General features: G+C 40.1%; 2 protein-coding genes across 5 annotated transcripts; one reads left to right on the top strand and one right to left on the bottom strand.

Moving 5' to 3' along the window:
• Positions 1-1084: 1084 nt before the first annotated feature.
• On the top strand, positions 1085-2779 carry RB195_011545 (uncharacterized protein; the record flags this gene model as incomplete). 2 transcript variants are annotated; one of them, XM_064193003.1, is made up of 5 exons in its annotated part: positions 1085-1181; positions 1365-1481; positions 1683-1770; positions 1852-1981; positions 2678-2779. In XM_064193003.1, the coding sequence occupies 5 exons, from the start codon at positions 1085-1087 to the stop codon at positions 2777-2779; spliced, it is 534 nt and encodes a 177-aa protein (XP_064050586.1). The 2 variants fall into 2 exon arrangements, with proteins under 2 accessions (XP_064050586.1, XP_064050587.1); XM_064193004.1 differs by having other exon boundaries at positions 1163-1181.
• A 407-nt stretch (positions 2780-3186) lies between these two features.
• On the bottom strand, positions 3187-21605 carry RB195_011546 (uncharacterized protein; the record flags this gene model as incomplete). Of its 3 annotated transcripts, XM_064193007.1 has the most annotated exons (15): positions 4051-4090; positions 4730-4774; positions 6219-6337; positions 7026-7175; positions 7247-7390; positions 7461-7522; positions 7964-8050; positions 8113-8206; positions 8285-8381; positions 8626-8677; positions 8739-8857; positions 8942-9034; positions 12520-12674; positions 14836-14966; positions 21551-21605. In XM_064193007.1, 15 exons carry the CDS (start codon positions 21603-21605, stop codon positions 4051-4053), a joined length of 1443 nt encoding a protein of 480 aa, XP_064050590.1. The 3 variants fall into 3 exon arrangements, with proteins under 3 accessions (XP_064050588.1, XP_064050589.1, XP_064050590.1); XM_064193006.1 differs by lacking the exons at positions 4051-4090; positions 4730-4774; positions 6219-6337 and adding exons at positions 3187-3285; positions 3708-3935; XM_064193005.1 differs by lacking the exons at positions 4051-4090; positions 4730-4774; positions 6219-6337; positions 21551-21605 and adding exons at positions 3187-3285; positions 3708-3935 and having other exon boundaries at positions 14836-14955.
• Between the last annotated feature and the right edge of the window lie 847 nt (positions 21606-22452).

Genomic DNA, 22452 nt, shown 5'->3' on the forward strand with positions numbered 1-22452 from the left:
ATCTCCTGGCGTACAGACCCAACCTCGAAAACCCTCCTTATTGCCTCTGATGCCTCAAATCCCCGAGTTTACAACCGTTCGTACGCGTTTTCACGCGATAACATCGAATATATTCAAAATTACGCATAAGAATCAGTAATAATGACTGTGCCAATATAAATTATGATCTAAATGCGAATTGGAGTCGAGAGGAAGGTTACTACAAAATTATTACAAGTAAAAGTAACTGCACTATCACTTGTTGTCATTTCAGCGTTGTCACGCTCTAGTGGCAACACCGTGCTCTAGCTAACATTGATGTGTTGGTAGATATACTGTCAGGTCCCGGTACCGACAGTAAGTGTTTTCTTGTGACTCAGGTTTAATCTTGATATTAATTTATTAGTCTAGTAGTAGTCTGTGTAGTTGTACTTTAGTTTTTACTCTTTTTGGAAGAAAAATCAGAGTGGAATTGACTCGTGCATCGATAACTCGTCCTGTTGTTTGTTTTGCGTTAATTTCCTTCGAGTTCGAGTTATAACCCCAACGTTTCTGGTAATGTTTGTTAGTTAGGTGGGATTGTGGTGTCCAGGTAGTTGGAAGGGGCCAATAGCTGGGGCCCAATTTTGAGATTGGTGGGGCTTCGCTCAATCTCGGACGATTTCGAACATTCTTCGAATTCTTCTTTTAAACTAAGAATGTGTCCAGATCTGACTTCTACGGTACGGCAGTACGAATTCTTGCGGTTTTCCCATTTGTGAAGGATTAGGTTAGTCACGAGGAAAAATCTTGACTGATTTAGACTTTTCTCTGATAAACCGTTCCCCGATTTAATTTATCTGTTGAATTGATGTGATATTCCTTCGGGGTGTGTGAAATAATCCCGGTCATAAGTCCATAGAGCTCCAAATACCTTTGTACCGCGGTCGTACCGATAGGAATCTATTCCATACACCTGCTCGATTTTGGATTATGATCAGTTCTTGTAACGCTCAAGGCTACACACATGTTTGTTCTCCGGAAATAAAGGTTGCGCAATAGTATTTAAATTGCTCGAAATGATACTTTTGACTGCACATGAGTGCATAGGTACTGCTGTGTCTGCATGTTTTCATCTTGTTTCCGTCGACTAATTTCTTACAACCAGGGTCGAGCCGTCACCATAGGGAACTTTATAAGGACCATGTCATCGGGCAAACTTGGTGAGTTTCCTTTTCAAACCTCAATGAGAGTAGAATTCCTTGTACTGGACACTCATTTTGCTACCATCAACACATTATGCGTTTGATTTGTAACAGAAAATTAAAGGTTAGCTCACAAGTAGATGGGAAGTGACAACTTCCGTGTATCTAAACAAAAATCTATTTTGAAAAGCTGTGATCTAGGCCCGGATGACATTGGAATCAAGAAACTTGGCGTCATGAAAGATCCGAAGGAAGTCTCCGAGGATGAATGGAAAAAGGTACTACCCGCCGAAAGTTTCGAGGTCGCAAGGAACTCAGGTTCTAATTTTTCTCCTCCATTTTCCCATATTTTTTTTCCAATGCTGGTTTCCTCGAAAATAAATCAAGGCGCAAAAATTAACTTCTCCTCTGTTTCTCTTGGATTGGTTTAACACTCTCTCATTATCGATTGGTATTTATCTTTCATTGATATTTATTCCCTGAAGTCACTGCTAGTATATGACGTAATTCCTCTCTTAGGTACGGAACCTGCTTTTTCTGGAGCGTATGACAAGTTCTTCGAGAAGGGTCGGTACGTCTGTGTTTGTTGTGGCGCCGAATTGTTCAAGTAAGAGATATTGCTTGATCCTCTTTTCAACTTTTATTCTTCCTAGTTTTCAGGCAGAATTTGTAGTTCAAATCGTTTTAGTTCTGACTCAAAGTACTGGGCTGGGTGCGGCTGGCCAGCATTTTCAAAGTCCGTGGGTCAGGACATGAATATTGTGCGAATCGAAGATAATTCGCATGGGATGAAACGAACCGAAGTTCGATGCAAAAAGGTGGGCGATCCATTATTTTTTTTTTGTAACTGCTTTGTGACCGGGAGGGGGGAATGAGAAGCCCTTCAAATGGTGCGGTTATTTGGCGGCTCTACATCTCAGCTGTATTTTCAAGTGACGTCAACAGTAAAGCATAAATATCGTACTTGCACTTCTACCCAATCTGCTGCATATTTTGCATCAATAAATCTTAATGACGTACAGTGCTGTACATAGTGTTGCCTATATCAACCTCTGTTTGGGTTTTGATCTACTGGGCGGGCTGCAGCGATGAGTGGTGTTAGCAAGTGTTCTTCCTCGATCCTAACCGCTACGTTCCTTCGCACTGTTTTGAGCTCAGCCGCTTACGCAGCTGCACTCTGTTTCATGTCGTTTTGCCTCGACCATAACAACGAAGAGACCATGGCTGTCCATTTTTGAGTCTGGCTTCACTCTCACCTGAACCACCTCATATCATATCCTGTAGTACAAAATTAATATTGAGGTTGTTCGGAATGAGAGTATTATCGGTGTACATCTCTTTATTTCCTGTTCATATTCCTACATTATTTGTTTATATGAACATTTTCCTCTTTTTATGTAATGTCTACTCACTCTTTCTAATTTCTTTTAGTCTATCCTTTCGGTTTTTTTTTTAAATATGATTATTTTGTACATTCCGTGTATCTTTACTATCATCTACAGCGAGGTTTTTAGTGCAACGCTCACCTTGGTCACGTGTTTGATGATGGACCCAAGGAAACTGGGGAAAGATACTGTATCAACAGTGTATGTATGGCTTTTGAGAAGACCGACTAAACTACAGGTTGCTATTTTAACATGCTTTGTCACTGATTCTACCTCGATAGTGGTAGCAGTTTAATGGAATGAACTACCTTCATCTGCTAGACATTCACTTGCTCAGTTGCCAAACTATTAGTGAAGGTTCGGCGAGCCTTCTTGATTATCGATGACTTTTATTTCTGTTTGTTTGACCATACTTTGTCATGCCTCATGAGTGAACTTAATATTTATTTCGATATCGTAGAAGAACCCGTAAAAATTTGTGAAATGTGCACTTGTTGAGATCATTTGAAGTTTTGATGTACACATTGTTACAACAATTGTGAGCGAATAACTGAGATTAGTAAAGATAATACATTTTGGACGTAGAAGGAATGTTGTTTTTAGAAAGAATGATTATAAGATGCACACGTAAAATGCACTCAAAACCCAAGTTCACGTTGATACAGAATGACGAATGACGATATGGTTGTACCGATTAGAAACACAACCAACAAAAACCGATCTAGTACCATGGCAACCTAAAAAAGAGGTATTGTTGATGAGCTTTTTATACTAGGGTCAGCACTATTTTTGAGCAATAAATCGCAGCGGACATCGATAAGATGAGGTTTTGAGCGACTTGCGATTTCTTTTTAAATTACTCATTCACACCTACCGTACTTATTGTTTAAGTCTTGTGTCTTATGCCTATCTTCGGGTCTTCATGACTTTTTAAAAAATCTTTTTTGGTGGGTTCGTAATGATGGTGTATCGATCTCATACCTAGCGCGTTACTTCGTCTTTAAGGATGGAATCTCAAGAAAAAAAGAAACTACAACATAAAAATGTGGTCTCTTTCTTAGCGGAAACATTTCATAACTCTCTTTCTCTCTCTTTGTCGTTATCGTTGCACCGAACTTTGAAAGAATTTTAGGCCACTACTGCGTTGAATTCCGCTCACTTGTTGCCATTCGAGTTCAATCGCATTGCGACGATCTTTTTCTGCCGTTCGCAACTCATTTCGTTCTAGCGCTGCATTCACCATGGTAATGACTCGTAGAAATTCGTGCTCAAACTCATCAAACCCAGTCTCATCCGGCGATGCCGAAGGCAGATCGGCCAAATGGCAGATTGTTGGCATTGACGTTAACGGGGTTTCCATGGAATGCGAGGGTGACGAAAATGATACCTGAAGTGAACGAACTTAGCATTTTTAATTTGAAGGGTTATAGCAACAAAAAGAGCTAAGCAATAGAGAGAATATGTCACTGCACTGTGCATAATTAGCTGTGAATTTCTTCCATTTAGGATTCTTCTCGGGTTAATAAATCAATTCCGTTCTCTCTAAAAAAGAAGGTAGAAGCAACAGGAAAAAAAAAACTTTTAGAGGTCTCAGAACTACTACAATTGTACTTCCACTATGATATACCTCCAAATAATTATTTTGAAAACCGCTATGAAAAATGAGAAATGTAAATAACAAGAAGAGATTGAAGTCAGAAAAGTGATAGTATCATTCTCAATTTTTTTTTTCAAAGGAGGATGGTAAGTGTTTCCTCTCGTTCAGAAAATACTCGAGGGCACTATGCTTTAAAGGATGTGTCCAAAAAGGAGAATATTGCATTGGTTTTGGAAATGCTACCCGTTAATCAACTCCATTCATCGGAGACTATAATTTGTAATTCTCAAAGCGACTTGCAATTCATCTGCTCAGTATTGCAAGTAAAAAGGCAAATGACAGGCAAACGACTGTGTTTCTTGTAAGCAATGACCTTTTGCTGCGTGGTAAACTACTGAAAACTGCTAAAATTGTATTCATCAAGAAATACTTTCATAATTTTTGGTGCTTAGCACATACTCTTTGTGTGAGTGTGCACACTTCGAACAGACACGAAACACTAAAATTCAAAAGCAAGCTATTAAGCCAGGAGAACAAAAAGAAACAGAAAAAAGAACTTAAGATGAATTATTCAATGAATTTACATCACTCTTCTGAGATTTCCGATAGTGCGATAGAAGAGGAGTGCTCTGCAAGATCAAATTAATCCTACTTGGTGTACAGATCTCTGGTAAGATGATCATCAATCATTAGTAGATTAGAGAGAACTATTTTGTGATCGATGTAAAGAATCTGTTGTCATCGTGGAGATCCCCCCTAGTAACCCTAAGCAAATACTCATTCGGAATCGCCTATATGATCGTATTTGCACGACACCGGAGTGTAAAATATGCCCGGATTACGACGAGGGTGATTGCATGAGTTCATGTGTTGTTTATATGATTTCCTGTGTGCATTGTGGTGACGAATATATAGGAGAAACAGCTGGAACACTATGTATTCGAATCAAAGAACATCTGGACGGCAAAAGGAAATCATGTGACTCCACTGCATTGGGTGGTCACAAGGCGCGGCGTCATAACGGAGAAAATTCTGAAGTTAATTATGAATTGTTTGTTTGTTATTGATATTTATTAATTGTTATTTTGAAGTTAACGATTTTGGCGCGCGAACCTAGCATTGCGGCGCGCAAGGCTCTGGAGGCTTTTTAGATCCACTCCAAGAGTCCAAATATGAATCGCAAGGAGGAATGCCTCTGCATTACGCGGGAACTCGCGCCTTATTTAAGACTGATATTTAATTGCGCTAGTCACCTCACAACAGGTATCTAGCAGTGGCAGGATAGTCAGCTGATCCTAAGGTACGATGTTATCTTCTACTGGTAGCTATGAGGCCCAACGGTTAACGTAGGACTTTCTTTGTTGGGCGGATAAGGCGTTTGATCGGATTAATCACGTTCGATTTCACCCCTTTCAGGCTCTGAAGAAGGCGATATTGCCGAAACGTTAGCCACGAATAAAGGATTATAACAACCTCGTGTCCGGTAATTAAAAAAAAAACAATAATTTTGTGATCCTTATAGAAAGTCGAACGCGCTCAAGGTAGTCATTATGATGTCTCATCTTTTCTAGGAATTTCCAGAGAAAAGTGAGCTTATGTCTAACAGAAGAAGAATATACTTGCGGCAGACGCGTCCGCCTGAATGAATATTCGTGTTTGGTCGTGGTTGTGGGACCCGCCTAAAAGTTAAGGATTAGTCTTCGTGGATCCATGACTGGGCTAGGGCATAGGCTAAAGCTACTAAGAGGTGAAGGATTAGTTCTTGCAGCTCTACCTTCCTTTTTTTCTCTCAGTAGGTTTAGCCTACATGTCACAGATCCTCTAGAACCAATAGGTTAGGTTTTAGGTTCCTGACTGACTGAGCTACTCACTTCCAGTAATGACCTGTCGACTGATGAACTGACACCTTCTCAAATACGTTCAAATGGGAAAGGCGTTTGTCACTTAGGAACAGTTTTGTGGTCTATGGATGTTTAAAAGTACAGTTAAGTAAGAGCAGCGTTGAGTACCCTTCTCTTCCTCCCAACTACCTCTGCACCGGTATTAGGACATAGTTGAATCAAATCTCACTACCGCCACCCATCTCTGCAGTTCGCCATGGTCCCAGGTCGATTCCAGCCGCCTTCTCCACCGCACCGCTTCGAGCGCAGCCGCTTACGCAACTGTCTGTGCTTCATGTCGTTTTGATCCGACTATACGTTGATTACGAATATAATAGGCAATGCAAGAGGTATTGATAGTACGTAGCACTATCAATATGATATCACGTGGCAAGCCCGTAACGTGGGATAAGTGGATTAGAATGAAAAAGCTATACACTCCCAATTACTTACATAAATACTTAGATGGCCCGTCTTCAGTGGATGTGCGGGTCCAGGCATATTTTCCACCCTTTTCTTTCTCTCCCCATTGTCAGCTAGGATGTTTTCAAGTCTTGTGAGTGACGTTGACGAGGTCCTTGAGCCGTATCCAGCTGAGCTCTCATCCGGTCCATCCGTGCAGCGAACACGTCACCCCATCTCGTTGGCGGTCTAACTCGAGGGCGTTCAGCATCTCTTGGGATACACTCTTGCGTTCTTTTAGTCAATCTATCGTCGATTCTCCTCATAATGTGACCGGGCCATCTATGCTTTGCTTTCGATACATATTCCGCTGGTTCGCGATGACACTCCCAGTTACACCAAATATATGGTGATAAGACATTAAATTACAGTTTCTTGATTTCTTACCCCTATGATGGCCAGGATTGCGGCAAAAATTCCGTCGCAATCCTAGTCATCATAGGGGTAATGCTCTCGCTGCTAATCAGGTTAGTATTTCCATTAGTGTTGTGCTTTTTAGCGTACTGTTCACAGCTGTGCAACGATGAAAAACGCTTACGTGCTTCGCTGCTCGTGAACTTGTACTTGGCAAGCTGTAAACCCGTGGTTTCGTAGGACAGTGATAGTGTTGCTTAAACCGTCTTTCCGGCGAGCACCGGAAATGATGAGATTGTAGTCTCTGATATTCATTTTCTTCAGAGTGATACTTCTGTAACGACGGTTACGTAATTTCTCTTTAAAAAAAACCCTTCTACTTAGAGTCACAGAGAAGTAGCTAACCTCGTAAAGCCATTGTACATGTCGAGAGATCGAGTGATATGGATCGATACGCACAAATAGTATACGTGCTAGGAATCGAAAAGCTATAACCTGTAGAAATGGCGGCACATCACAACCATGTAGGCCTTGGTGATTAATGTTTAACTTAAAAAAAATCGATAGAGTAGAATAAATGCAGAACGGAGGTGGTTTTTCATGTAAATCAAAACATTACCGTAACCACAGTCATTGCAGTAGCGAGCGATACAAGGAATATAGTTACTACATAGTAAATTCCTGAAAATATTGCTATTTGCTCAAAGGTTTCCAAAAAAACACTAATTTACTTCTAATTGCTATGAAAAGGAAGAAGAATTACTTTGTTCACACAAAAAATACACTGCACCACTAGTCGAACACATTTTAATTCGGTGATTAAGGGCATCACCCCACGAATCTGAGGTGGTACAGATTCCAGATGGAGTATTTGTCTACGGCATAGCAGATTATGGAGAGGGGGTGATTCCGTGCGGCCGGCGCGCTCAAGTCGAACTCGTACAAAATGGCGCCCCGGAACTCTCGAAGCCGTATCTTTCGGACCGTTTTTTTTACTGCAATTAGGAAGAAATTGACGGAATCACCCTTCTCTCCATAATTGACGATCCCGTATGCGAATACTCGACCTGAAATCCGTACCACCTCAGATTCGTGGGGTAACGCATCAATACCGTATCTTACCTATGAGCGGTAATGCTTCTGCAGTTGGCGGCATTCCCTCGGCTACAAGCATTAAAAATACGGTTGTTGAAAGAAGAGAAGTAATACCTGCAAAGAATATCGATCGACCGCTTACTGATTTTCCGTATATCGCTAAAAACAAGCGTTACCTAAAGTGACTTTCTCGCCCGAATCCGAAGGCATATAAAATCCTAACAATGCAATACTACTAATGAGCACACACGGAAGGATAAGATTGAACACCTACAATACGGTAAACAGCACCAACTTCTCTATTGGTTATTGATTTGTGATTCAATGCAAGTAACAGCTAAAACTCACATAAAACATGGGTCTACGTTCGATGCTAATGTGAATATTCACAAAAGGATACGGTGCATCAGGGCAGCAACTATAGACGACAAAAGTTTTCTCTGCTCTGAAACAATAAACATCAACAAAAACAAATAAGTGTTACAGATTGAAAACTTCGAAATAAGACAGCATTTTTTTCAACAGGGATGGAAGAGAGCTTCCAGAAAATTTTCGATGTATCCAAATTATAACAAAGAAACAGATAGATCAATCAATTCTTCTAGAATAAGAGTACGACGAAATCAATTCCAGGAAATTTAATCGATTGCAAAATTGGCGTGAAAATTTCGAGAGTAGTACTTGCTCACCTAATCCGCAGAAGGCTCCATTCAGTGCTCATCATGTAATTGCTCTGATCACCTAAATATTCTTTTGTTTCTCGGGGAAAAATCGATGTAAGTCGATATCCGTGCAAGATTACCTTTCTCCGAGTTGAGCAGTAGATCAATTTTTGTGCCATCATAAGCCCAACTAGCATAGTTTAACGTACACGTCTGTCTATCAAAAGGGTAATGCTTGACATCCAATGGACACGATGATCTGAATCGATCAATAACTAAATGGGGATTGGTTCAATGCGAAAAAAAACGGGTTCATCAGCAATAATGGAAGCGAGATGCTTACTTGAAGATGGCAGCGGCAGACCAGCTAACATTACCGTGATAATCAACCACTACATCGGTGGACATTACAGATTTTGTGTACTGTGAATCGGCGCTAAATTGTACGATGAAAAATTGAGATGATTAATATGCTTGTGCAGCAATAACGGATAAAAACGATAAAATCATATATAATAACGAGCTTAGTCCGTGTGTGTATGTGTGTGTTTGTCTGTGTGTCACGAAATTCGAAAAAGGGGGTGCGACGGGTCCACCGGCGTCAGATTGGTCCATCGGCGCCAGATACCTATAGAAGGGGATGCGACGAGTCCACCGGCGCCAGATACCTATAGAAGGGGGTGCGACGGGTCCACCGGCTCCATATACCTATGGAAGGGGGTGCGACGGGTCCACCGGCGGCAGATTGGTACGCCGGCGCCAGATACCTATGGGAGGGGGTACGACGGGTCCAACGGCGTCAGATTGGTGCGCCGGAGCCAGATTGCTATAATATGGGGTGCGACGGATCCACCGGCATCGGTGGACTCGGTCAATGGTGCGCAACAACTTAGTGTGCATGACTCAAAAGATAAATGGTTGGAGCCTTTTCATAGCCGTGAGCACTAGGCGCTTTGCACTTCACCTTTATGACTCCTCCGCGTGCTTATTTCTTTCTTTGTTTGCTTCAAGTTTGTAGCATGCCGTTCTCAGAAAGTGGAAACACGCATGCAAACGGATGCTTAAATAGTAGCAAGATGTTTATGTGATCTGACGTGGAACGTTATCTTTATCAGTAGGACGATGTCTTTCACGTCATTTTATGTTAAAACATCATTCTGTGATAACTTTTGGGAGAAATCAGGAGGAACACCCATACTTCGAGTAATGCTTTCAAATTGTATCTATATTATTCTGGCATCGAATGAGTGTTTGTAGCTGATGGTCGAATATTCTCCAAATATAGAATTGACGCGTTTAGAAGGAAAACTCCGTAATCTTTCGCCTTAATTTATAATATAAAGAAGAGAAGGAAAGCGTTGTTAAAAAACACACCTAATTTTACAGAAAGCACCACTACTATTAACTTTCACTGATCAGTCAAGGGGAGCGAAGCTAAAACCACCGAAAGTCTGAAGTCCGGCTTTAGCCGGACATTCAGACTGGTTTCACTATAAAGTGTGAAGCGTAAGGTGCCTGACGTTAACCCATCGCAGTTCGTTGTCGTCGTCGTACGTGCGACATTGAAAATATCTACTATAAATCCATTGTTGCCGCGGTGGCGGCACGTTTATTTAGTTTATTTCAGCACTTCCATATAATAAAAAGTAAAATTCGTTCGTGCCTACGGTTTTTTGTACTTCATTTTTACTTTTTTACTTCTTTTTTTACTTCACATAATAAGGAAAGGAAAGAAAAAAGACTGTGTTGTTTGCTGGAGCAGACAAGAAAAGGGAAAAGGACGCGAGACATGTGATACTTGTCCCGGGAAGCCTTGAACACTTCCAAAAATATTATGCTTTGAGAGGTTTCAAAACATGAACTATTTTGTTACTACTTTATAATCTAAAATTAGCGAGTAGTGGTGTTTCCAACAAATAAATAATATTACAATAGCTTTATTTTCTGCTTTATAAGATGCGTGACTTAAAGGCATCACCCCACGAATCTGAAATGGTACGGATTTCAGATGGAGTATTCCTATACAGGACCGCAGATTATGGAGAGGGGGTGCTTCCGTCCATTTCTCTCTGTATCAGTGGAAATGGACAACCCCAAAACGCTGTTTCTTTCGACGTACTCAACTGCAGCGCGCCACCCTTGCGCCACCCGCGCCGAATGGGTTTTCGACGAATCGCAGGCTGGGCGAAGTTGGACGGAACGCAGATGTTGCGCATTGCAACATAAGCCAAGACGAGACTGGTGTGCAAAGGGTTCATCAATCCGCTTGGGATGCGCCACGCCCAATTTAGGATCGTTTTATTTTTACGAACGCGTGTCTAGCCTATACAATGACTTGCGGGAGCCAATTTTTGTGCGATGCATCAAGTCAGCGTTTTTAGCCTCCCGGGTAAGCCTGGTACCAATTTATCGACCTTCGGAGGAGTGAGATGCACAGTTGATACTAGAGTAGTTTCGAACCATCGATCGATTGTGCAGTCACAGCGGGACCTCGTACCGACTGCGTCCTGCCACTTTGCAAAAGAACTGAGACAAATAATACTAATAATAATAATACTGAGACAAAGGAAATGATGGTAGGTCTCAGAGAGGTTTGTTCGTGTTAATGTACTTTTTGTCCTATTGGTTTGCCGATTCACTTGCTTCGTTCATTTGCTTGTTCACCATTCATTCACTCGACTATTGATTGATTGACTGATTCATTTCTCCATTCCTCCATTCATTTGTTTTTTTTTCTGAATGTTTCACACCTTTACACTCTGTTTTCAGTCACTGAGCAATATTTCCAGAATTTTTTTCTATAGGATCCCCCACTAGAGAGTTTCGGAACTTCCATTCCCATAAAAGCACACCAACATCGCGGATGTTTTCGTGGATTGACGAAATGATGGACATTCCTATTCAGATGTTGCATGCAGCAGTCAGCAAAGCGTATCTTGCGCCGGCCGCTGGAGTGAACAGATCAGCACTGGAGCTGAAATTTTGGTCGTTCGACTAGAGCTGTTTAAGTGAACGAAATATTTTGAATAGGTGGGCAGGAACGCCCAGATTTTTGTTAAATTCTGAACATTTTGGGGAATTTCTCTTTTCTCATGAGAATATTTACGCCTCGAGACCTGTCGGCAGTTACTGATTCTAAAATCAGCTGATTTTATATGGAGTTAATGTGCTATGTACTGATTTCTGCTTGGCAACAACGACGACACGAGTGGCTCGAATGCGAGAGATTAAAAAAAAACGTTCCAGTTCCCAGGAAATTTTGAAATATAGTGGATATCACTATGTTAGTTTGTAAGTCAATCACCTTTGCTATGTTTACACTGAAATTATGATTACTGTCGTCCTCAAACTAGGCAGCAGAACGGTACGTATGCATAGTAGCCGGCGCTTTAAAGGTATCACCCCACGAATCTGAGGTGGTGCAGATTTCAGGTGGAGTATTCGTATACGGGATGTGAGACTACGGAGAGGGGGGTAATTCCGTCCATTTCTTCCTAATTGCCGTAAAAAACGGCCCGGAAGATACGGCTTCAGGCGTTTTGGCGCACTATTTTCTACAGGGAGTTCGACTGGAGCGCGCCAGCCTTGTGCGGCGCCGCATTTTCCGGGCCGTTTCTTACGGCAATTAGAAAGAAATGGACGGAATCACCATTCTCTCCAGAATCATACCCGTATACGGATACTCCACCTGAAATCCGCACCACCTCAGATTCGTGGGGTGATGCCTTTAAATTCGTTCAGGGGGCTGCGTCGCGTCCGCTGTAACTGGCACACCCCTTCTGCGTAATAGACGTTCCTACATGCTCTGGTTCCATCCCTACGGTACACGTGTTGCCGTCCAGGCACATGCATGAGTTCATGGCAGCGTTGTCTACTTGATCTATATACACGTAGCATGTTTATTGATCGAATTGAACTTACTTGTTGTAGAGTACAACATCTGGTCGCCATATTTTCTCATGTGGTATGTGAATTTTTGTAAGATTACCGAACATCTCTGGGTCCCATGTTAATTTGTAGTCATTCCATTCTTGACGGACCCATGCATTCGTCGTTAAAATTTGATTACGTTCGTCCTGAAAAACGAAAATTGAACGTGCAACGTCAATAATTATTTATTCATGGTGTCAGAGTGAGCACGTGACATATTTTACGTGCAATCTTTGGACGAATTTAATGAAATCGTGTCAAAACGGCAAATTCGGGATTGCTGCTATCGTACTGATGAACAAGAAAAGTCCTTCACTTTCATCTTTTTTTCAGCTGAACAAAAGCAACCACTTGCGACTAATAGTAAACCACCTAAACAAATACATGGTAATATTACGTCTTGCGATCGATAACTGTGGCGATCAGTAACTTTTTGGTTCCAGCGCAGACAAGGTCCATCGCAGATCATGAAACACCCACTTCTAAATACGGTATTTAAAGGGATCAGGGAGGTGCACCTAAGGGATCAGCTAGAGCCTTAAAGGCATCACCCCACGAATCTGAGGTGGTGCGGATTTCAGGTGGAGTATCCGTATACGGGTATGATTCTGGAGAGAATGGTGATTCCGTCCATTTCTTTCTAATTGCCGTAAGAAACGGCCCGGAAAATGCGGCGCCGCACAAGGCTGGCGCGCTCCAGTCGAACTCCCTGTAGAAAATAGTGCGCCAAAACGCCTGAAGCCGTATCTTCCGGGCCGTTTTTTACGGCAATTAGGAAGAAATGGACGGAATCACCCCCCTCTCCGTAGTCTCCCATCCCGTATACGAATACTCCACCTGAAATCTGCACCACCTCAGATTCGTGGGGTGATGCCTTTAAAGCGCCGGCTACTATGCATACGTACCGTTCTGCTGCCCAGTTTGAGGACGACAGTAATCATAATTTCAGTGTAAACATAGCAAAGGTGATTGACCTACAAACTAACATGGTGATATCTACTATATTTCAAAATTTCCTGGGAACTGGAACGTTTTTTTTAATCTCTCGCATTCGAGCCACTCGTGTCGTCGTTGTTGTCAAGCAGAAATCAGTACATAGCTGATTCAGTTTACAAGTATCACAACGGAAGCGCACAATACTACGCCAAGCCAGGATTCAGAGAGATCAGTTTAACCGTCGAGACAATTCATAGCAACTATAGGACGAGCTTAACATCGAATCTTAATAGATCCACTTACTCATTATTTCTATTACTATTTTTTTTTATTATTCACCCATCGATTCTCTTTATTCTAGCTCTTATGGGTGAATAATAAAAAAAAATAGTAATAGAAATAATGAGTAAGTGGATCTATTAAGATTCGATGTTAAGCTCGTCCTATAGTTGCTATGAATTGTCTCGACGGTTAAAGTGATCTCTCTGAATCCTGGCTTGGCGTAGTATTGTGCGCTTCCGTTGTGATACTTGTAAACTGCATATCAAACTTTACATACTACTGAAATCATTAAGATCGAAATTTGCTTCGGAGGCTACGCTTCGATTCTGTCAAAACAAACGAAGGTTCTGGAACATTCTAATTTTGACGACTCAAATCACAGTTTTTTTGAATTTCACATTATAAACAACAACAGTTTACGCTGTCGATGACATGTGACATGACATGTTATGAAAAGACATGACAGATCGTCGAAGTGAATAAATATCCGTGGAACAACATCATGCTGTCATATTCCAAACTCTCAAAAAAAAAAGTGAGTTTTAGTTTTAAAGGCAGCACACCACGACTCCGACGTGGCGAGGGAAAATCCGCGGGAAAAGGAAGGGAAGGGGTTGTAGATTGTGGGATGCGGGGTGGTTCCGCTCAGCTCTCCCTAATCGTCGTAGAAAACGGCGAGAAAGTCTCTGCTTTCACGATGATTACAGTTGCAACTCTCCACCCTTGCGCACGCGCCGCACACACGTGCGAGCGGTCGTGGATCAATGAAGTTTCCTCACCAAACTATTTAAGTAAAACCATTGAAGAGGCTGCTGAGGGGACCGGAACGCGTTTAGAAATGACGCGCTCTAATATGCCTCGTAGGAACTGAAGAGTTTCCCACCTATTTTTTTAACGACGATTAGTGAGAGTTGAGCGGAACCATCCCGGATTCCGAAATCTACAAGACCATCTCTAGCTTCTGCTGCGGACTATCTTACCATGTTAGATTCGCGGTATGCAGCCAAAACTTAACAACAAAACAAATGGATCGATCACTGTTTTCTGTACAGAATTTGCCACTGATTAATAGATTATTGATTAACATACCACGTCAATTATTTGTGTTAAGGAGAACACAAAAGTAACGTTAACTGGGCGATCATGTCGTAGGGCTGGTCTCACGTCTCGCTCATAGTCTGACAACAGATAGCGGTACAGTAGTGTCATGTAGTTCACGGCTGGAATCAGTCGCTATATTGATTGCCTAACCGACCTATGAAAAGGTGTTGGTGGTCTAGATAGACCATAGTTCCACGAAAAGTGAGTGAATAAAGGAAACAGAGAGAGAGAGATGAGAGAAAAGAAGGAAAAAGTGAATCCTCTGTCGTTTTTTCTTTTGAGGACAAGTGAGATATTAAGGAAAAAGTTAGATCAGAATTTATTTTTTTTTATCAGAATCAAGGATAACAGACATTAAAAGTGTAAGAAAGGCCTCGTATTAGAATAACGACATATAAGGACAGCTGATAGTTCATCCAGTTCAAAAATCTACTAAATATTCAATGAAAAAAAATAATAATCAAAGCAGGCACAAAGCCATGCTAATAAAAAATGAGTAAAGTTTTTATTTGTATATAAATAAAAGCAATGCTAATAAAAAAATCCTGAAAATTGAAACATTATTTTCTTAAGGGGACAGTTTGATAGGCAAGACTCAACAGAACAGTTTGCCGTTTAAAACCGTTGTTATGAGTTTAAAACCAGGTAACAGAAGAAAAAATTATTTAGTGCAAATTAGCACACAATTAATGGAACGAAATTTTTCAGCATGACAACAGTAATTCTGATTCCTTTCGTGACAATGACAAAGACATCGAAAGACAACGATGGTGAGGGTCGGAAAATCTCGGATAAACTACCACCAATGTTCCCACTATCTTTGAGTAAAATGGGATTTATTCTTCTTGATTCTTACACCATATAAAAATAGTAAATGTTATTTAAAAAAGTTTACCAAGTATTGAATAAATTTCTCAATTATTTTTCGATTTTTCAAAATAATTTCCAGGAAATAAATAGGAATAAATATGATCTCCAAACTTATTTAAAAAATTGGATCTGTGTCCACATTTTTGAATAAAAGTACAAGTTCGTCGTTGATTTGCACGACATTTATGGGTAAAGCAGAATGGTAAAAAAAAATGTTCCGATTTCTGTGTTTATCCTAACATTTCCTCTCACTCACTGCCGTTTAGTGGCCAATCAACTATCTTGTTGTTCAGAAGAACTTAAGTTCATCATCAATTCTTATTCCGCACAAACAAACAAAATTCACGACTGAGCTCGTGGGGCTCGTTTTTACCCATTTTTTTTTTGTAGCCTTGTTGAGCCCATATTTCATGTGCACTCAACATTTTCCCAACAAATTGTTTTTCTGTCAGTGGAACTATAGAATCAAATATCTCGGCTCCATAAAGACCTTATTGACCAAACATTCAGATCAAATTCGTCTAAAATCTGTCTGTCTAAATAATCAATCTAAATAAAATGTGTCTGTGAAAAATGTAAAATATCCATTCGGTCAACAGGGACCACTTCTTGCAAAACTTGAGAAATAATGCTGGTCAATGGCCTGGTTTACATCGAAATTGTTTGCTGATTCAAACCTCCAAACAACAAGACTCCGATACGATACGGAATGTATTTGGACGGAGACGAAGAGCAGAAAAAATTTGATATTGATTAATGTGGTGATTCACCTTAGAAAAAGTCGTTTAAACTGCCGTGAAATAGGTTGCTTGTGTCGTCCTAATTGAAATTAAGTTGGACTCTTTTATGTAAAAATAATCTCATATGTTCGAAAGTGATCATTTCAAAAATGATGCAAATACAATTACAATTTCGTTACAGATTATGCTTAGTGATGATTGGCAAGCAGATAATCCAGTTTCTACCTAAATATATCTTTGACATATGTTTTTTTGCTGTCAACCAAAAAAAAATCGCTTCAAAATTTCTTGAATTATTTAAAAAATTAACATTACTGAATTATTGCATTTTAACAGCGTTTCCAACAGCTGCTAAATGCTGACAAGATAGACTTAGGAGGAGGAAATAACAGAAAAAGGAGAAGGATTGCAGGGAGAAAATAACAGAAAAAAATAGAAAAGAAAGCAGATGTGCTCAAAATCATGAAAGGATTCGCAAAACAGAAAAGATATTGATACTGATACTGTAACACTGATAAAGATATTGATAGATACTGTAATATTGATTAGCAGATAGAGGTTGACTTTCTTTTTTCCTCTTTTCTTTTTTTTTCTCGATTTTACCTCAGCGATTTTTCATGTTTCGCAAAAAAAAAAATCCGCTCTCCTATCTAATTCGTTCTTGCTCGGAGAATCGGGCGCAATTATAGATCGCAATAATTATTATTCTATTGATATAATATATCAATCTAATAATGGCCATCAATGTAATAGGAACTTCTTTTTTCGTGTTAAAGAATTTCAACTAATTTTCACAGAGTTCTTTTCTTACATATTCAAGAGCTTGTGCAGAGAACATTGCTAATTACTAAAGGATAACGTAAGGTTAAGGATAGCAGCACCATAGGTTTTGTAGAACAACAATTAACCTTCTTTATTCTTAGCATTCGATTAAATTCTGGAATCTTTCAATTCAAGTTTTGTTTGGACTGGGGAGTTTTGTTTTTCATTTGAGGAAACTAGGGCCAATAATTTTTTTGATTGACAATGACAAGCCGACGGGCGAATATGTTGAAACGAAACGAATATCAGATTTAACAATATCACAGAGGATTGGGTGAGGTCTCTAACAAACAGAAGCTTTCTGGAAAGCATAATTGACAATATCATGGCTTTTTTCTGAACTGTGACAATATTATGTTGTGAGATTTTTTTTCGGATAAGTTTAAAGGCATCACCCCACGAATCTGAGGTAAGCCGTAAAAAACGGCACGGAAGATACGGCTTCATTCGTTTTGGCGCACCATTTTGTACAAGAGGTTCGATTGGAGCGCGCCATTCTTGTGCGGCGCCGCATCTTCCGGGCCGTTTTTTACGGCAATTAGCAAGAAATGGACGGAATCACCTCCCTCTCCGTAGTCTCCCATCCCGTATACGAATACTCCACCTGAAATCTGCACCACCTCAGATTCGTGGGGTGATGCCTTTAAACACACAACCAGGCTTACGTGTATGTACGAGAACTGATCTTCAAGCATTTGTAAACAACAGGGAAGATATATCCCCATATCCTATGAAATTTTCCCGGTTGGATAAACGCGGTTGCATGGAAAGATTTGCTTTTCGTAGGGTGGGCAAACGCTTGGCAAACGCAGAAATACGTTTCCGTTCGTTTCACCACAGGAAATGTTTCTGCAGTTTGCGTCAGCAAAATAACCAAATAATATTGGATAACAGGGGTGGGAAAGGAAGTCGCCGATGTTTTTGTTTATATCGCATTTATCCTCTCAAAGACTCATATTATCTATGAAATTATTAGATACTAGCCATAATACAGTGAAAATTCTTTTTTTTTTTGCTTCCTGCTTTTGTTATTGTCGAGCTAATTATACACAAACACAAACAAGAATCCTAAATCCACTGGACAGATTTTTCCAATCAAAAAAAGAGAGAGAAAATCCAGTTGTCTGTATTGATAAATTCGCTCAAACACCAAGAAAAGAAAAAAGTCATGATTGTTTGGATAAATTACTAAAACCTGAGAAAATACTAGACATAGTGAAATCAGTTCATTCGTTTGATGCACCTTACAAGAACCATTCTCAACCGAAATTTTCCAACCATTTAAGAGAACTGGATTAATTTGAAACCTGATTTTCATTGTGGTGCGTTAAAGAAAGCCTGAATTTGAAAACTGCTCATTTATGGTCAAATTCTCGTTCGATCACACTCATGAAAGTGGTCCTGTTGCTGGTTAAAATTGCTCGAATACCATAAATCCATTGAGTGTTGGATTGATTTGAGTAGCAATGATGATTATGATCCCTATTGATCGATCATCGATATTAAGGAAAACGTGCTTCGTTCGTTATGGCTTTGAGCAGTTAAAACGCGTGTTGTTAATAACATTGCTCTTAGCTAGGATATTCTCCAGAAATCTTATCCAGGCAGACAGATAATTGCAAATTTTGCAGAAAATCGTAAATATTTTAGCTTTAACGAGACGTCATCTGTGGCCTTGGCCCCGTAGCGTAGCGTTTGCGTTTGTTCGCTTCGTCCGTTCTCGCTTAGAAGTTTTGTTTGTCGGGCAAGGCGGACGATTACCGAAAACAAAGCGACACGTTATGTTGGGATTTGATCGGTCGGCATTCACGTTACGGCGTAATAATCACAAATCTTCTAATCAACGATTTTTCTATCAAATATCCTCAATATCTTTATTCAAGTTCGTTTATCTAACCTCTTTAGTGTAAGGAATTCAAAACGAAACTGAACTGTGACCGTGGAGAACTGTATCCTTCTGGTGGCAGGAAATTGCCAAAGAAATGTTTTTTTCTAGCTCATGATTTCACGTCAGCGTCAATATTTGCATCTTTTGACATGGGCATTGTGTAGAAAGCTGGCGCTGGCAAGAATGTTAAAATTGAGTTACATTTCGGAACCATCCATACGTGCGGAACCAGCAGCACTTCAGTTACGAGCGAGCGACGAGAGAAACAGAGTAAAATAGAAAGGTTAGTGTGATTTTTCGGAGATTAGTCTTTCGAGAATTTTAAATAAAATGCTTTTTTCTCCTTGTTTTTCTTTTATGGGATCAAAAAAGTAAAGAAAAAAGTATCCAGGTATCAAATATTCGAAAAACATCATGACGAAGCTCAGATAAAATAATTTCCGAAAGTGTCTCTTATTTTTTCTTAACATTTTTAGCTGGGTAGGACTCGTAATGATTGGACAGAAGTCAGCAGCAAGCCGAGCGCAATCTGCGCCGGAAAATGACTCAGCGCCTAAATCCAATAGTTTTAGGTTTTTCTAGGTTTTTCGAAGAAAAATAATGTAGGACTTCGCCTCTTGGCCTCGAAGATAGATAATGATTACTTGGAAAGGTAATTCTTCCTCTCCATCAATTGTGGATTTTTATACAAAGCTTACTCAATGTTCTGTCAGTCAAGTAAGAAAATATAGGGGGAAAACGTGACGAATCGCGACTTGCCTGACTGAAAAATGATGTTCGTAAATGAAATTTTGAATGATTGAAGAAAAACAAAAACAGGAAAAGAAGAAAAAAACAATGAAGGAGAGAGCATGCGAAGGAGAAATGTTAGAAAATGATTGAGGGGAAAAGTTGAGGAGTAGGTGCAGGGTTTAGTAGAAGCGTAGAGGGTTTCTACAAAGTGAAGCACTACTTAGATAACAAACCTAACCCACACCTACCGATTTCTCACTATGTTGCTGAATCCACAAAGGTTCAAAGCTGGTTCATGCGAGGATTTCTCTTTCATTCGTGTCTCTTCAGCAGTGAAAACAGACTTTAAAGGATAAAGGATAAAGCGTCTGGCGTTAATCAATCCGCTTGCGATGCCCCCACGTTCACTTCAATTCAGAATCGTTTGAGGTTTACGAACGTGTAACTGGCCTATACAACGACTTGCGGTGGCTAGCCGATGTGTCAAGTCAGTACTTTTATCCTTCCAGGGAGGTCTCTTACCAATCTGTCGACATCCAGGGGATGAAGGAGTTGGTCAACACTAGAGCGGATTCGAACTTTCGATCGATTGTGAAGGAAGCGGAACCTCTAGCCGCTACACTACACTCACCCGGTGATACTGGTGATAATTTCATACTTCTTGTGATTTTTGAGTATAAATTACAATAGAAATAGCTTGTGACAGCATATCACCTTTATTTCTTTCCCTATCCTTTTAATCTTTCTTTCCTCTTTTCCTCTTTCGTTTTGTTGATTGATGGTCGTGTTCCATGTTGTTCCTAGAGGGCCGCTAATTTTCTCATATAGGTAGCTGTTAGGTCACAGGTAATTCGAGCTGCGTTCAGTGTCAACTACAAGCCTAGGGTATTTTCTTTTTTTCCCGTAGTTGAATTTCATTAAAATTATTTTATTCAAGGATCATCGTTCTTAGACATTCTGTACCTGGCTGTTTATAGATGATCCCATGAGAAATTGTTTGCAAGAAAATGAGAAGAAAACTTTGAGACAATTATCAAGCTAATTTTATGATCTATAAATAGCCTCAAGAAACTCTTCAAATTCCTTAAAGATATTGCATTCAGGAAAGAAATTCGCTTGTAATAATGCGGAGTTTCAAAGTTACAGTCTGGAGTGGTGAGTATTTGACCAGAATGCGGAAAGCAAGGGGCTAAGCAAAAAAAAAACAATAACGGAGAAACAAAAGTGAGAGAAGTGCAATAAAAGATTTAAGTGTAGGAAAGTAAAGTGTAGTGAATAATTTGAAACGAAACACAATAGCAATTATTGGTGAAAAAATGTGAAGTGGCTTTCACAACAAAGAAATGAACGTGTGAAATTATATACGTACGTATAGCAGGGTCAAAACCACCTGGAGCATGGTGCAATTACGTAAACGACTGCGCTCGAAGTGGTACGGTGGTGCGTAGCGTAGCGGTTACGATCAAAAGAGAACCGTTGATAACGCTGATCTTCGCTGCAGTTCGCAATGGTCGTGCCTCGATTTGAACCGTTACGCTCCATCGCGCCGCTTCGAGCGCACCTGCACCATGCTTCCTGTCGTTTTGACCCTACTATACAACGGTGCTATGCACTTTAGAAAATGTCCGTAATTGCAGACTTATACACCTACCTGGAACTTCTTCACATAAGACCACGGTAGCTAACACGAAGAAACAGAGGAACATATGTGCATGAGGCACTGTTGAATGTTCCACCTTGTCGGTAGTTGAATCTGAACGAAAAAAAACTTCAATCCCGTGAATTAAGATTAAGATTGGGAATCGATTTTTTCAGTAAGAATATGCTACAACACTCTCATTGCAAACAAATAATTGGATATAAGTGCAAAATTGGGTGATGAATCGAGAAGCGGACGAAAAACAACGAATGAATGTGACGTTGCATGGAAAAACTATGCAGAATCGCTCCTGGATGTCTATCGAATAGTCGCAATGAGATGGGCGGAGCACCACGATTTGTGGATATTCGCGTCAAAAAAGCTGGTGCTTTATGCGTTGAGATAAGGAAGCAGAAAAATAAAATAGAAGGAAATGGAGAAGATTCGTAGAAAATCTACGATCTCATTGTAACAGCAGATGCGAGAACCATTCTGAACTGAGATTGACGCCAGGTTTACTACAATAGCCGTCCACGGTCAAGGTGGAATGTGAGAGCTCAGTGAAAGATGAGTAAAGGGAGAGTTAGAATGTATAATTAATAACTTGGAAAAGTATGGACATGCATGCATTAAGTTGTGGATAGAAGAACTCGTTCCCTAATGTAGGCGCACGTTGATGAAATCTCAAATTTCTATGTTTTTTTTTCTTTTTACAGATTTGTGATATTTTGTGGAAATCGAATACTTTTTTGTATATTGTGATTTTTTTTTACAGATTTTCACAGATTTTTGATACCTATATCATGCTCCTTTCGATTGGAACTGTAATTAACTGTACTTTCATCGTTTAGTGTACACGATGCTTATAAGTTGTTATGGTTTTCAATGTGACCACAAATGTGAATCTTAGACTT

This window comes from Necator americanus, chromosome III, assembly GCF_031761385.1.
Source record: "Necator americanus strain Aroian chromosome III, whole genome shotgun sequence".
NCBI lineage: Eukaryota > Metazoa > Nematoda > Chromadorea > Rhabditida > Ancylostomatidae > Necator > Necator americanus.